Here is a 16,515-nt window from a genome sequence, read left to right as displayed (position 1 = left end):
GAGGTACTCCTGCGGCAGAAGACTGGAGTGACTGTCCCTGCTTTGAAGACATTCACCTCCAAGTTTGTGTGTTTGAAAAACCTTTGACTCTATGGGTACGGCAGAGCATAGCAGGCATGAACCAGGTGCAACTGGAGCCAGAGCCAGAAATGTAAGCTAGGATGTGGTGTGATGGCTTTGAATGCTCTGCAGAGAGGGAGCTGTGTGGATTCTGTAATCTCTTTTTGAGTCAATATTCTCTTTAGGATAAGATCATGAAGAATCAGCAGTAGGGAGTGAGATGGGGCTCGAGATCAGTGGTTAAGTTTTGAAACAATTCCTTTGGGGAGTGAAGAACAAAAACCTGAGTTGTGTTCTCTGATTTATCCACTTAAGTCACTAACACGGGCCTGTGAGTGAGTGGGCTGGAGAGCAGGTGCTGTGCATTAATTTGATTAATTTGTTTTTTAAAACTTTGAGTTTTCAAACCAAGTTGTCACACACATACACACACACACACACGACAAACAAACACAAAACTTTGGGTCACTGGAACAATAAATCAGGCTTCTTATAAGCTATGATTCTAAATCCTTTCCCTAAAATAATTCGGCTCCAGTATGGTATAGGCCTTTGCTAACAAGAGTCTTAACCTTAGAGCTAATGACCTGGGGTCTACCAGGGCTGGACAAAGAACTCCACACACACAGAAGCCTAGAGGCTCACAGGCCAAAGTTAAGAAATTGTTTTTGTCCAGGCGCGATGGCTCACACCTGTAATCCCAACACTTTGAAAGGCCAAGACAGGTGGATCACTTGAGGCCAGGAGTTCGAGACCAGCCTGGACAAACATGGCGAAACCCCACGTCTACTAAAAATACAAAAATGAGCCAGGCATGGTGGCACATGCCTTAATCCCAGCTACTTGGGAGGCTGACACACGAGAATTGCCTGAACCCAAGAGGCAAAGGTTACAGTGAGCTGAGATCACGCCAACTGCACTCCAGCCTGGGCAACACAGTGAGACTCTGCCTTAAAAAAAAAAAAAAGAAGAAGAAAAAGAAAGAAAGAGAGAGAGAGAAAGAAAGAAAGAAAGAAAGAAAGAAAGAAAGAAAGAAAGAGAAAAGAAAAGAAAGATACTTAGCTGCAAGTACCTCTGGAGAGAGAAGAAAAAAAAGAGAAATCACATCCAGAAGGAAAAATGAATTTGTCTTCCCTTTTTGTTCAAATGCACACAGACACACAAAAATACATTAAACAGAAAATTATTAGGTTGGTGCAAAAGTAATTGCTTTAATGTTTAATTGATTTTAAGTTTAATGTTACAAATGTAACAACCCTGATACTTGGTTGTCTGTCAGGGTTGTGGTGGTGTGTGTGTGTATATACATATATTTCCATACTTTTTAACTACTTGAAAGGTAGGGTAAATTGCTCCGAAAAACGGTGCACCCTCATCGAAATTTTATTCACTTTTTAAAGGCATACAACCAAAAACATGTGATATCCAGCTTCAAAAAAAGAAAAAATAAAACAGAGAAATCATCAACAAATTGATGGAGGCTAAAAGCTACCTTAGTTTAGATACACTAATTCTATAGACATGGAGATGTATGGCATGGAGGCCATAGGATTCATCTCAGCAGCAGGAAGAAGGCTGGGAACTGTCAGATGTTGTTTGATTCATTTCAAGGAGTCTGCAGACTTAGGGTGGCTATGATTTCTTTATTGTTGAATGCCACCAGTCAGCACGGCGCGCTTTGCTGTGCTTGGCAGAATTCTCTACTTCTTGAGGTATCTGGTAAACAACTGGATAATTTTGAAAGGGGGATATGATACAAGCGTCATCAGTCTAATCAGACTAATTAGAAGAACGCAGTTTCTTTTTTCAGAACTATTTACTTGCTTGTAGAAACCAGAAAGAGTACGTGTAGTTTTGTTGCAACCAAAACACCACCTGCTCTTTAAAAATGGTGACACCATCCAATCAAGAGCATGGTCTCTTTCAAAACCAAGCAGGAATTCTTATCTCCCAGAAGGATATCAGTGAAAGATGTGGAAGGAGGAAAGTCAGAGAGCCCTGGCTCTGCTCTGATCTTTCATCTTCAGAGGGTCCCAGAAGCGTTTTATTTTAATTTTAGTTTTATAGAGACAGTCTGACTTTGTTGTCCAGACTGGTCTTGAATTCCCGGTCTCAAGAGAGCCCCTGGTCTTAGCCTCTAATGTGTTGGGATTACAGGTGTGAGCCACTACCCCTGGCCCCAGGAGCATTTTAGCAGCTGAATAGAATGCAGTGGTGAATGTATTATCTGTTGCAGGGGGATGTAGGAGAGGCTTCTCCAGAGATAAGGAGATCTAACAGTGGCACAAGCATCTCTTGTTTTGAAGCCCATCATAAAACTTCCCATTTTAGGTATTGACAACAATGCCAAGAGTAGCCACAGGTATCACAAACTGGGCACATTCCTGTGGCTGGTGGCAGTTTCTGAGGTTACAGAAAGAAGTTTGTCAGGCTGTATAGCAAGGGCTGTAAAAAGACCATGATGCTCTTTGCCCAGTAATTTCCATTTTGGGGACTCTAGGTGAAGGAAGTAGGCCAAACTATGAAGAAAGCCAGGGAAGAGTTTTTGCAGTATCAGTTAGGATAGTGAAGCAGCCTACCTGTCAGGCTGTAGAGGAGTGGCCAAGTGAGTTATGACACATCCATGCATGGAAGATCACATGGCCCCTGAAGTGATAACTGGGTGACTGTCCTGATTTGTTGACAAAAGTTTCTAAGATAAACTTTTTTGAAAGGGGGTCAGAAAATGATGCTTGTATTATCCTAACTATGCACATCAGGGGTTAGTCAGCAAGCTTTTCCCAAGAAGGGCCAAGTAACAAATATTTTAGGTTCTGCTGGCCACATACAGTCTTTGTTGCATATTCTTCCTGTTTTTCACCTTCTTTTGCTCTTTCATCTTACTCTGATTCTCCTCGTCCTCTTCCTCCTTTTCAATATTTTCAGTACACATTCACTAACCTTAGAAAAACAGACCTTAGGCAGTGGTTCCCCTACCCCTGATCTAGGAATGTGCATATTTAGAAAATAAAGGCTGGAGATGTTGACTGTATGCGATTTAGAGTAAGAGTCATGGTGCTCTTTTTAGACAGCTGTCTTAGTTTTTATGAGTTTTTTTTAACTCCAACACACAGACACACATGCTCAGACAGGGATCCTGGCGTGGCCCTCACTCACTTCTTCTTTGTGTTCTCCCAGACTCAGAAGCCTTGTAGGTCAGAGAAAGTCAGGCTGACCTAGGCCTTTCCAATGAATATTACCTGCTGTTTATTTTAGTGAAGAAACGCAAATACTGTAATTATGGCTTTGGTGTCTGCAGCCAAAGGGGAGAATCGTGCCCTTAGGAGGGGGTGCTGTGGTGATTGCAAGCATCAGCCCACACCCTCCTGAGGCTTCTTCCTGGTGTGCACCAATGATGGTATCTGATTTGGCAAGTGCCCCTAGATTGACTTAAGAGTTTGTTCTCTCTCTCTCTGTCTATACCTAGACAGCTAAGCACTGCTAGAGAAAAGTTACGCACCGGGTACATTGGGTATCCCTACAAACTTAGCATCTCCTGTCTCAAATGGACCTGCCATAGTCTGATAAATCTTTTATTTCATTTTCTTCCTTCCCTTTCTCTTTTTCTTCTTTTTCGACACCCCCCCACACTATCCTGCAACAGTCTTTTCACTCTGATACATCCATCTTCCTCTACTTCACCCATCTCTTAGCAGATGGCTTTACTTCCTTCTTCTCAGAGAAAATAGAAGCCATCATGCAACTTCCCATCGTCAAACTTCCAAACACACATGCTTCCAAACACACATGCTTCCAAACACACATGCTCCCAAACACACATGCTTCCAAACACACATGCTTCCAAACACACATGCTTCCAAACACACATGCTCCCAAACACACATGCTCCCAAACACATCCCTCCCTTCTCTGCAGTGCCAGAAGCAGAGGGATTCCTCCCTGCTCAGGCTGATTCCGCCAGCTATATTCTCACTCCCATTTCTTTCCCTGATCCTGATAAAAATGGATCATCCCCTTTCTTTTCCATGTCTTTATTCTCTTCCTGTCTCCTTGACTTTCACTCAACACTTAACCAGGCTCTGTTCTTTCCCTTCTTCAGAAATAAAAGCAGAAACTCTTTGCCCACACTGCCTCTTCCCTGTAGCTCTCCTTCCCCCACGCCGGGTCTCAGAGGAGTGATCTGAGCTTGCTGCCTGTGCCCTCCTCTCCTGCTGACTCCCCAGTCCACTCCAATTTGATTTCCTACCCCATCACTGCACTTGTTTTAAGTTGGCAGTGACCTCCCTGTACAATGCAAACAGCACATTGGTTGGTGACAGCTGACCACTCCCTCCTCCTGCAAACACTCCTTTTGTCCCCTAGGTGGCATCACACCCACATGGTTGCCTTCCTACTTCTTTGCCTCATCATCTTGTTCCGGTTTGCGGGCCCTCCTTCCACCACCCGTCTTTGTAAATGTTGAAGTCTTCCAGACCTAGCCCTAGGCTGTTTCTCTCTCCAAGCCAGCCCTGGGGATAAATGACCGTGGCTAAGCTGCTGGTTCCCTAACGTACAACAGAAACCCAGATATCTTAGCTCCAAACATACTGACTCCTACACACTCTTTGCACTCAATGTCTCTGTGGCAACAAGACCAACATCCAGCCCATCTTCTCTTTCCTTGCAGAGCATCGGTGCTCCCTGGCACTGCCCCTGGAGGAGCCCTTCCTTGCCTCTACGTCTCGTGTCCAGTGCTTTCCGAGTTCTGCTATCTCCTATATTAGGCCTCCTGTGTCTCCTATATTACGTCACCATCATCCACCAACTCTCCACCAATCCTGTCCCCTTAGGCCACCCTCATGGGCCATGATAACAGCCTCTGCAATGATGTCCCATCTATGTTGGCACCTGTCCAGTCCATCCTTTACACTGCCAAGAGTGCTCTTGTTCAGAGAGAAGTCGAGCTGTGCTCCCCCTGTGCTTTCAGCCCCTTATTGGCCACCCCTTGTGGGTCCCAGGCCCCTATACAGTACATCCCCGCCTGCCCTGGAGCTGCCCCTCCCCAGGTCCCCAAGGCCCCTATCCAGTGATCCCCCACCTGTCCTGGAACTGCCCCTCCCCAGGTCCCCAAGCCCTGTGTCACTCCTAGGTGGATGATCTGTTTCACCTGAATAACACTGAAGACCCCAGGTCTATTTTATAGAGTATAGGTAGATTTAGTAAGTATCAATAGGTACTATTGAATCATTCTTTCTTGAATTACTAACCTTATATTTTTTTTCCAGTGGAGTTGGATTAAGTTTCCTCTTTTGCTGGATATTGATGATCATTGTGGTTCTTACCTTCGTCTTTGGTGCAAATGTGGAAAAATTGATCTGTGAACCTTACACAAGCAAGGAATTATTCCGGGTAAATATGATTTTCTACCCATTATGAAAGGACTTGAACAGAAACTTGGATTTCTTCATATGTTGTGTGTTACTTTAAGAGCAGTGCAAACATATAAGCAGTTTGGTTTAAATTCAGTAAATTTCTTGAAATTATTAAATTCAATAAATTTTTAAATATTCAATAAATGCAATAGATTCTTTTTATTTGTAAGAGAAAGAAAATATGGGAGTGTCCTTATTTTCTGATCATAAGTGAAATCAGGGACGGGAGTTAAGTCCTGCCCCTCAATGTGGACTGCAGTATTTGGGGAGAATAGAATTTTCCTCAGCAGTGGTTTCCAAATGTGGCTGGGAACATCAGAAGATCAGTTCTCAAGTTCCTCCCACACACCCTGGGAGATTCCCAGGTGACAGAGGTGTCCACACAGATGAGCCCTAAATTTGAAAGGAAAGAGACTGATAAGTGGATGTCTCGTGACAGAGGGCTGACCTGGCAGATGTCTAGTGGTGCCACCAGGAACTGAATTCAAGCTTCGCTTTCTCCTTCTCAGTCCAACTCCCACAGATTCCGGGGGGCCAGTTGGCAGTTTTGCTTTCTTCATTAATGAGGAAATTGTGTTCTAAGTGTCTGGCTTCTAATTTTGGCTTTTCTGTGTTTTTTTCCTCCAGATTCTGATTTTTAAAATATATTTATATTTCACTCTTTCATTGTATATACATTTTTCCGCCTAAGATCTGTTATGAAATCAGGTGAATACTGTTGTGACGGTGTTTTAGTTATTTCATTGGTCGAGGGAGATTAAGTTGAGATCACCAGCGCATCAAATGATCTCCATTTGGCCTTTTGATAAAACAAAGACATCAAGCCAGGCATCATTATCTCCTGTAGAGTGCTGAATCATTCAAAGATACTTTTTCTTAAGTAGGGGATATTTCAAAACCATTTCTACTTGTCAAGCACATACACGGTCCTGCACTGATTTGCCCATCTTAAATATGTGTGGTGCTGGGGCAGAGAGTGTGTGAATTTTAATACATTTTGTCCAGAGACAGAAATAGCACAGCACTGGGTATACCACTTCATGGCTGTATATTAGCTCTTCTGATCAAATGGTCTACTCTGCTTCTATTTATATGGGTTTGTTTTATTAAGATAAAGATTAAAAAGTTCTCGGCCAGGCATGGTGGCTCACGCCTGTAATCCCAGCACTTTGGGATGCTGAGGTGGGTGGATCACCTGAGGTCAGGAATTCAAGACCAGCCTGGCCAACATGGTGAAACGCCGTTTCTGCTAAAAAAAAAAAAACAACAAAAATTAGCCGGGCAGTGGTGGTGCGCGCCTATAGTCCTAACTACTGAGAAGGCTGAAACAGGAGAATCATTTTAACGCAAAAGGCGGAGGTTGCAGTGAGCCGAGATAGTGCCACTGCACTCCAGCCTGGGCAACAGAGCAAGACTCTGTCTGAAAAAAAAGAAAAGTTCTCAAAAAAAGTAATTTTAATAATTTTGATTGATGCTACCCAGTGGTCAATTGATTTATTCCAATTATACTATTATTTTCTAGCTATAAGTTGGAAATCAACCAGAAAAATAATGTTATGAAAAATTTCAAAAATATATTCAACAGAATATTCACTTTATTATATTAGTATGTATGTGAGTGTAAAACTGATTTTTCGAAAATCCTTCCTAATATGTTCCAGGTTTTGGATACACCCTACTTACTAAATGAAGACTGGGAATACTATCTCTCTGGGAAGCTGTTTAATAAATCAGAGATGAAGCTCACTTTTCAACAGGTTTACAGGTATCAATATTTGCATTATACATTTTGCTATTTAAAGTGTTCTTTTTCCGGAATGAGAATTTTGCATTTGAAGTGTTTTTAAATCTTAATTATATGACTTTCCTGTTTCAGAGATAAGCTGTCCTGTAGTATTTTAAAGACACAGCAGAGATTAGATCAAAAACCTATTCCTTCTACTGAAAGCCTTTGAGACCTTGGAAAGGTGATGTTTCAAGGTCTTGCTCTCCAATAATCTCTGGAACTCGCTGGTTAACATGACCCTATGATGCACTAACGGGACCTCATGAGAAATCTTGTTCAGGAACCACGTTGCTCTAAATAAAAGCCATCCAACAAGAATAGCGAACAGGTGATTCAGTGATTTGGATCACCGACAGGAGGAAGGCAATGCAGTTCAAGAACTGTCTGCCGTCAGGCCTTCTGAACTCTGACCCAGGCCCCCTCCTGGAGGCTCTGTGCCCTGGGCAATTCCACATCTTCTCTGTTTCATGGGGGTTGTGGTCATAGGAATCTGACCCTGAGGTGGTTTTAGGGTTAAGTAAGATACATGAGATTCGAATGGTGCCTGACACATCATTTGGACTTGATGAACAATACTGTTCTTAATACTGTTCATCTAGGCTGGCCACAGTGGCTCATGCCTGTAATCCTAGCATTTTGGGAGGCCGAGGCAGGTGGATCACTTGAGGTCAGGAGTTCGAGACCAGCCTGACCAATATGGTGAAACCCCATCTCTACTAAAAATGAAATATAAAAATGAGCCAGGCATGGTGGGATGCACCTGTAGACTCAGCTACTCAGGAGGCTGAGACAAGAAAATTGCTTGAACGCGGGAGGTGCAGGTTGCAGTGAGCCAAGATCGTGCCACTGCACTGCAGCCTCGGCGACAGAGTGATACTTTCTCTCAGGAAAAAAAAGAAAACAAAAAAACTATGTATATATAAAATAACTTCTGACCTCAGGTGATATATATCTGTGTAGTGTATGCTTTTCCCAGTGGTAAAATGGGCTCCTAGTCTGATGGCTGGAAGTCTTAGGTGTCTGATCTTAGACGCGAACCCATGGGCAGCTCTCTGCTATGAGCCATAGGGAAGGGAGTCACTTTAAGAGTGTTTGAAATCAATTCATAGGATGCTTTTTAAACACCGATGACACTTATTTCTCCCACCATGAGACCGAAGGGCCAGAGGATGTGTGTTAACATGGTGTGTTCATAGTAAATGAAACTAAAAATACACAGGGCGATAGTGACCCACACTGAGAGCAGAACACTTTGTAAGTCAGAGACACAGGTCCCCATCTGCCCAGAAGCCTTTCCATGCCCTACACGTGAACCACCATTCTTCGTGTTCTTATTACTCTCTCAGAGTTCCTTTATGCAATTTTAAGCAAGTATTAACCCTATGCCTAGCATTATTATATAGCTTAGTAGTTTTAGCCATCATTTGATAGTCAAAAGACTTCTTCAGCATTTTGTGAATTTGTTATACTTTTAGGTATTGCTAGGTTCTTTTTGTACTTTTAAAAAACATTTTGAAATATGCACACATTTAATTAATCAATGGTCATTAGTTCTTCTAGCCAAACCACAGACGTTATTTTAAAATAAATACAGCTACGTCATTACTAAGTATTTATTTATTTATGTATTTATTTATTTTTTGAGATGGAGTCTTGCTCTATCACCCAGGCTGGAGTGCAGTGGCACCATCTCGGCTCATTGCAACCTCTGCCTCCCGGGTTCAAGTGATTATCCTGCCTCAGCCTCCTGAGTAGCTGGCATTACAGGTGTCTGTCACCATGCCCAGCTAATTTTTGTATTTTTAGTAGAGACGGGGTTTCACCATGTTAGTCAGGCTGGTCTCGAACTCTTGACCTCAGGTGATCCACCTGCCTCAGCCTCCCAAAGTGTTGGGATTACAGGCGTGAGCCCCACGCCCGGCCGTTACTGTTTATTTCTATTACCTAATAAATATTATGCTAAGTGGTCACAGTGGTAATTTAACAAAATTCTAAGAGCTAGCACCTGCATGGTGCTTTCTATATGCCAAGACTGATGGAAACACCTCAGATGTATAAACTTCTTTAACATCCACGCCACTCTGTGAGCTAGGTACCGTACTACTTTTATTATTATATGAGCACCTGGCGTAACAGGAGCTAGGTACCATACTAACAACTGCTTTTATTATTATATGAGCACCTGTGGTAATGGGATACCTGAGATAGTATACAAAATTGAATTAGATTCTGATCCTACTGTCAAGGAAAACCGAGTAGAGAGTTAGATCTGTAAAGAGGTGTTCTAGAATACGGTGATACCTACAGGTGATAGAAATGTACTGAGGCTACTCTAGAAGCCCCAAGATGGGTGTCTTATGCAGTGTGGGAATGGAGGGATTAGGAAGGACTTCCTGAGGGTAATGGCACCTAAGCTGATCTTAGTAGGTTAGTGGGGATTGGCTGGGCCAAGAAGAAGGAAAAAGGCACCTAGGCCGAGGGACACAGACAAAGGCAGGGAGGTAGGGGCAGTAGGCTGCTCTTTGGGAGCTTTTAAAAATCCCACTACCACTTTGGGGCCGAATACAAAATTAAAGGACAGAGAAAAGTCCTCGTTTCCATTATTCAGCCCACAGCAGTGAAAACTGAGTTTCTGGAGCCCTGAGACAACACTCAGAATGAACTTATAAATGTTGCTTGTAGGCTTCGTCTTCTGAATCTTTCTTAAATCTTCTCCTTCTCCTTCTCCTTCTCCTTCTCCTTCTCCTTCTCCTTCTCCTTCTCCTTCTCCTTCTCCTTCTCCTTCTCCTTCTCCTTCTCCTTCTCCTTCTTCTTCTTCTTCTTCTTCTTCTTCTTCTTCTTCTTCTTCTTCTTCTTCTTCTTTCTTCTTCTTCTTCCTCTTCTTCTTCCTCTTCCTCTTCTCCTCCTCCTCCTCTTCCTCCTCCTCCTCCTTCTTCTTCTTGCTCTCCTCCTCCTCCTTTTTCCTCCTCCTCCTCCTCCTCCTCCTCCTCCTCCTCCTCCTCCTCCTCCTCCTCCTCCTCCTCCTCCTTCTTCTTCTTCTTCTTCTTCTTCTTCTTCTTCTTCTTCTTCTTCTTCTTCTTCTTCTTCTTCTTCTTCTTCTTCTTCTTCTTCTTCTTCTTCCTCTTCTTCTTCCTCTTCTTCTTCTCTTCTCTTCTTTTCTGTCTCTCTCTCTCCTAACTGGTCTCCTTGTTCTCATTCCATCCTCCAAACCTCCCAGCATGATGTGATGTGGCCCAACCACATGTGTCACTTCCTGCCTAAGTTTCTCCATTGCCCATGGCAGAGGCAGCTGATAAGTGTCTGGTGCCCATCCTCCATACTCAGGGTAGACATTGATAGTCAACTGAGGTCTCCTGCTTAGCCCAGGGAGCCTCAGGCTCCTTCTGGACTGTGTGCTCTAGGCATACATTAGCAATCGGTTGACTTTTCTCTACATAATTAAACCCATTCACCATCCCTAGGCTGAGAGGACAAAGCCAAGTGTTTCAGCCTGGCATGCTAGCTCCTTGTGATTCTGGCTCCTGCAGAGCCCTCCAGTGTTACCTCTGGTTGTTCATAATCAAGCTCTGAGTTCCAACAACACCAACCTGCGTGTTCTCTAGAGGGAAGGATCACACCTCCTAGGGATGTGGGAAAGTTGCTTCTTTTAGGCATCCCTCAGGCCTAGAAGGCCCTGGCTGCCGTGGCAAGGAAGAGATGCTGCATTCCTGGATGCCACTATTTTTGTGGCAGGAATACACATCCAATGAGGCCTACCCTTCTTAGCTCAGTCAAGTCTAAAAAAGTCAAATTTTCCTATTTTAGAGATAAGATTGAGGCATGGCGAGGTGAGGCCATTTCACCCAGGGGGCTGAGTTAGGTTACAGCAAACTGTGCTGACCATCGAGATGTCTGCGTCTCCTCCCTATCTCTGTCCTCACCATGAGGATAGATGTCTAAGCGTATATTTAGTCAGTGCAGCTCGGCCCTGGAAATACAGAGTAGAAATGTTCTTGGCAGGAGCTTGATAGAATCATTTAATGGAGTTCCTAATCTACTCTGCAGTGTATCTCTTTCTAGCAAGTATTGTTTTTCTTTTTAATGAGAATTTATTTCTTCCCAATCTGTAAACTTGTGGTCCACAGTGGAACTAGAGCATGTAGGAGACAGATGGAAAGATTGATTTATCAATCCTATTGCATCTCTTCCAAGAACATGACGGTTAGTCAAACAAGGCAAGAAGTCAGAGGTGGTGGGTACTGAGGGATCTGTGTGGCCACTTGGGACACCCAGCCCCACTTCTGTGTTCACAGATTAAACAAAGAGAAACAGTGAGCCTTCCTCCTCCTCTTCAGCGGTGGACATAGGTAGCTGCAACAGCTTTTCTAGGTCCTAATTTCTCTGTTCATTCCCACAGTGACTGCAAAAAGAATAGAGGCACTTACGGCACTCTTCACCTGGAGAACAGCTTCGACATCAGTGACTATCTCAACATTAATGAGGTAATTAGAAGTCGTCATGGAATCGACATAACACATTCCTTCACCAAATCTGGTTGTCTTTCTTTCTTTTCTGGAAATTGAGATGACATTTGCATAAGATCAAATTAACTATTTCAAAGTGACGTTTGGTATATTTACATGGCTGTGTAACCTTCACCTCTGTTTGGTTCCAAAACGTTTTCTCACTGCCCGACCAGTTGTCTTTCTTGTGGTTTGAATTTTTCTAATGTATTATGCAAGAGCCTCTAGAGCGGCCTCGCTATGGACACTTCACAGGGAAAGATGTCGTTTTGCTGACTATAGACGTTTTTGTGGGAACAATCCCTGTTTGTTCCTCAGGAAGGCTCTCGCTCCAAGACCAGCCTCCCTTTCGGCCAGTCCCTGAAACTGGGCACTCAGTGTGGAGAAGCATGTTCCACACTGTCCTCCTTCCTTGTGAGTCACATGGTGGCCCCAGGACTCCAGTGTGAACTAAAGCAAAGGATGGAAGCCAACAGAACCTCCTCTTTTCTTTTGCCAGAGCCCACACTCCAGTCTTGAGTCTTGAGACTTGGAGGAAGGGCCATTCCAGAGCACACTGGCCTGAAGAAAGAGCAAGAGTTTCAGCTGCCCAGGCCTAGGGTGCCGTTAGCCTAGACCAGCCCCACTCCCTGTACCTGGAGGCCTCTTCTGACTTTCTGCTGGAAAGAATCTGGAGCGTGCTCTCTCTTTTGGGTTTCCTGAATGAGAGCAGAAACAAAGGGATCCCAGGAGAAGAGGCTATTCCCAAGCCCCCACAGCTTGCCCACCACTGCTAGAGTTACCATGAGGCCATGATGGCTTGATGGTTTTCAAATGTGAAAAGCTATATTTGAAAGCTGTATATGAAAAGTTTATTATCTTCCCTAAATAGTCCATATATGTATGCATTAAACATACATAATTTTGTAACCAAACCCTAAATAGATGCCCATCATGCTGTGGGTCACTTCTCTGTGTGCTATGGCAGGTAGCAGTTGGAGAGGTTGCCTGGGACATGCAGGCACTCGATGCTGCTGGAAACTGCTGACTATCAGTACAACCCTGAATCAACGACCATGTTTCCATAATCTTTGCCCAAGTAACTAAACACTGTTCTCAAATGATATGTCCCATTTCTTCCTACTCCCAGCTCTTGTATGTGCTGGTCCCTTCCCTGGAATGCCAGCCTACCCTGTCCCTTTCAGCTTCTCTGTTTGTCAAAGCTGGGGGTTTAGAAGCCATGGGACCCATAAAGAGATGGGAAAGGAACAGGACGGGAAGTACCAGGAAGAGATGCCAGTCAAGTGCTTGCACATTCTTTTGTCCTTTCTGGTTTGATTGCTCTTTATTTTTTTATTTATCTTTTAATTTTATGTTTAAAATTTTTTTAACATAGAGGCAAGGTCTCTTTATGTTGCCCAAGCTGGTTTTGAACTCTTGAACTCAAGCGATCCTCCCACCTCAGCCTCCCAAAGTGCTAGGATTACAGGCATGAGCCGCCACATCCAGCTTTTATTGCTCTTTTAAAGCATTTGATTTGTGACATTCTTGGAGAATAAGGGACTGATTTGTAACTTCCTTTTTTTGCAGCATACTGCAAGCATAAGCAGTGAATTGGAAAGTCTGAAGGTAAATCTCAATATCTTTCTGTTGGGTGCAGCAGGAAGAAAAAGCCTTCAGGATTTTGCTGCTTGTGGAATAGACAGAATGAATTATGACGCCTACTTGGCTCAGGTATGACGCATGTGTTCATGCTTGATCCTTTAGGGGAAATTAGAACGTCAGATGTGTATTTCTGTTTTGCTTTTGATTTTTTATTAAGATGAGATTCACATAAGACTAACCATTTTAAAGTGAGCAATTCAGTGGCATTTAGTACATTCACAGTGTTGCACAACTACTGCTTCTATGTAGTTCCAAAACATTTTCATCACCCTAAAGCAAAGCAGTTGACCCCATTTGCTCCTCCCCAAACCCTTGGCAACCACCCCTCTGTGGTCTTTTTTTTTTTTTTTTTTGAGATGGAGTCTCGCTCTCTCACCAGGCTGGAGTGCAGTGGCGCAGTCTCGGCTCATTGCAACCTTCACCTCCTGGGCTCAAGTGAGTCTCCTGCCTCAGCCTCCCGAGTAGCTGGGACTACAGGCACATGCCACCACACCCAGCTAATTTTTTTTGTATTTTTAATAGAGACGGGGTTTCACCATGTTGGCCAGGATGGTCTCGATCCCTTGACCTCATGATCCGCCCATGTCGGCCTCCCAAAGTGCTGGGATTACAGAAGTGAGCCTCCGCGCCTGGCCCATCTGTGGTCTCTTTAGATGGATTTACCTAGTCTGGGTATTAAAAAAAGAAAGATTATATAACACACAACCTTTTGTGTCTGACTTCTTTCACTGAGCACGTTTTTGCAGTTCATCCATATTATAACATTATCAATACTTCATTCCTTTTCACAGTTGAATAATATGATTGAATAAAAATATGGCTTTATATGTATAAATAAGAATGCAAACGTTGCCACCTGTTTAAGAGTGTCTAACCTCACGTGATTAATTTATGGTCATGAATCCATGTTTAATCTCTTGCCTACTAGATGTTGTGTTAAGGCTTAAAGATCCCATATCCATAAGACAATTTTTGTTCACTTCTATTGTAGACTGGTAAATCCCCCGCAGGAGTGAATCTTTTATCATTTGCGTATGATCTGGAGGCAAAAGCAAATAGTTTGGTGAGTTCAAATCGCCCGGTTAAATACTGTAGTAGTTGTAGATGTCAAACGTCAGTGCCATTTTTAGGGAAGCTGCTGAAGAGGTTCCTCACGCTGTGAGTAATCCCTTGTTCATAAACACCTCTCTTGTGCGTGTCATTACGTTTCCGTCCACAGCCATTGCCATGTGGCTCAAACCTCTCTGAGCCTTGAATGTTGCCAGGATGGTGTCGGGTTGATGCAGGGCAGGTGAAACCTGCTTTATTGAGGTAACGGCAGTGTGACAGCTCAGAGACTGCTCTTCTGGAGCAGGGCGACCCCACAGGCAGTGTGCAGAAAGTAGCAGCCTAGGGACAGTTTTGTAGTCTTATTTATAACCACTTTCAATGGAATGCTAATTAAGCGGCAGGTTGTTCAGAAATAGCTAGAAAATGAGTGGTAACTTCCCAGTGTTGCCATGGCAATGGTTAACTGTCGATGAGCTGGCAGGCATGCCTTATGGTGATGGACAGGGAGAGGTGCTTTGGGCTCCTCTTCCTGGTTTCCACCAGTCTTCAATCTGGTCCGAAGTCCCACCTGCCTTCTATCTCAAGATGACTGCAGTCTTCCACCCTCTGCTTTGAGTGTGGGCACCCTCATTACTTTAGCTCTGGATCTGTTTCCACCCCATTAACCCCTCCACTTCTAAGCACACCTGCCCATGCACACTGCAGGCTGTTCTCCTGCAGTGTAGGGAATAGTACCTGGGGCTGTGGGAGGAAGATTTCATGTGTTGCTTTGAATTACCAATAGTAAGTGATGAGGGAAGAGAGGGGTACCACCCCAGCCCCATAAGCTTCCCCTTTCAACTCCTCTGCTGGTTGGCGACTACTTGGTCCCATCCAAGAAGCAGCACACCATGGTGATGAGGAACCTGGGCTTTTGAGGAAGATCTGGGTCTAAGTCTTGACTCAGGATAGGAGCTTAGGCAAGTTACTTCTCCCTTCTGCCTTAGTTTCCTCATCTGTAAAATGGGGTAATGGTATCTACCTTATAGAATTGTTATTCATTAATAAATTAAACACTCATTGAGTGTAGGTTAAATAGAAATTTCTCCATGGATCCTTGGTTTTCTCACTTGTAAAATGAGAAGCTGAGAGTGGCTGTATCATGGTGAGGTGGAGAGAACACAGCCTCTGGCACTCAGGGAGGGCTCTTGGGTGTGGGTTATTGCTGAGAGTCCATGGTTCTGTGCTTTGAAGGAGGGTGTCTTGGCCCTGTCCCTCACACCAGGCCCCATGTCCACTCACAGCCATCATTGCACAAGGAGGGCTGCGTGCTTATGTCATGGCTGCCCTCCTGGCTGCGCAGGGCCCCTGAGGATAGCGAGAGTGCTTTGAGTCTGGAAAGATGGTATTGATCTTTGTTTTTTATTCTTTTTGTAGCCCCCAGGAAATTTGAGGAACTCCCTGAAAAGAGATGCACAAACTATTAAAACGATTCACCAGCAACGAGTCCTTCCTATAGAACAATCACTGGTAACAGTCAACAACGTATTGTATTTCACTGTGACCTGAGCAAAATCTACTGCAGCGAGTTGGCTTTCATTTAGCCTCATGACACATGCTCATCTCTCGTAGGTCCCAGCTGACTGACCTCAGCCCCAGAAGCTGAGCTGGGCTTTAGACAAAATAATTGCACCTCCCTCTTCTGTTTATTCCCTTCGGTTTTTCATTTGAGTGCGAACAGTTAGATAAAATCTGTGGCTGTCTCCTCCACCTTGCTCTAGTTTCCATTGCTGTGAGCAGGCCCTCCTATGGCCCGCATTTAGCTATAGTGCTGTGGACTCACTCTATTCTTTTTCTCCAAGCTTTGTCTAGAAATATGTGAAGGTGAGGTTAAGTGCTTCTCTCTGTAGATCTACTTAGCCCTATCTGCTGTCTTGATGGGCGTTGCTTCCTTTCTCCTCTCTTCCATCCTTTCCATTTGCTTCTCACCACCTTGTGACTTCTTTTCTTAATGCAATAAAGGCAGTTTCTAGCAAAGAAAGAACGTGGACTTTGGAGTCAGACAGACCTGGTTTTAAATCCT

General features: G+C 43.9%; 1 protein-coding gene across 14 annotated transcripts in view; it reads left to right on the top strand.

The window, feature by feature from the left end:
- PROM1 (prominin 1) overlaps positions 1-16,515 on the top strand; it is a 115,740-nt gene that overhangs the window by 78,972 nt on the left and 20,253 nt on the right. For all 14 annotated transcript variants that reach the window (XR_010586759.1, XM_074039445.1, XM_074039444.1 and 11 more), the window contains 6 exons: positions 5,325-5,448; positions 7,133-7,236; positions 11,654-11,738; positions 13,329-13,472; positions 14,395-14,466; positions 15,870-15,962. Coding sequence is in view for 13 of the 14 variants with exons in the window: in XM_074039445.1 (XP_073895546.1) it covers positions 5,325-5,448; positions 7,133-7,236; positions 11,654-11,738; positions 13,329-13,472; positions 14,395-14,466; positions 15,870-15,962 (622 nt within the window). In the remaining variant the exon portion in view is untranslated. The remainder of the gene's footprint in view (positions 1-5,324; positions 5,449-7,132; positions 7,237-11,653; positions 11,739-13,328; positions 13,473-14,394; positions 14,467-15,869; positions 15,963-16,515) is intronic.

The sequence above is a fragment of the Macaca fascicularis genome, chromosome 5, assembly GCF_037993035.2.
Source record: "Macaca fascicularis isolate 582-1 chromosome 5, T2T-MFA8v1.1".
NCBI classification, from domain to species: domain Eukaryota; kingdom Metazoa; phylum Chordata; class Mammalia; order Primates; family Cercopithecidae; genus Macaca; species Macaca fascicularis.
Note: the sequence above shows the minus strand (reverse complement) of the source record. Positions and strands in the feature narration are given on the sequence as shown.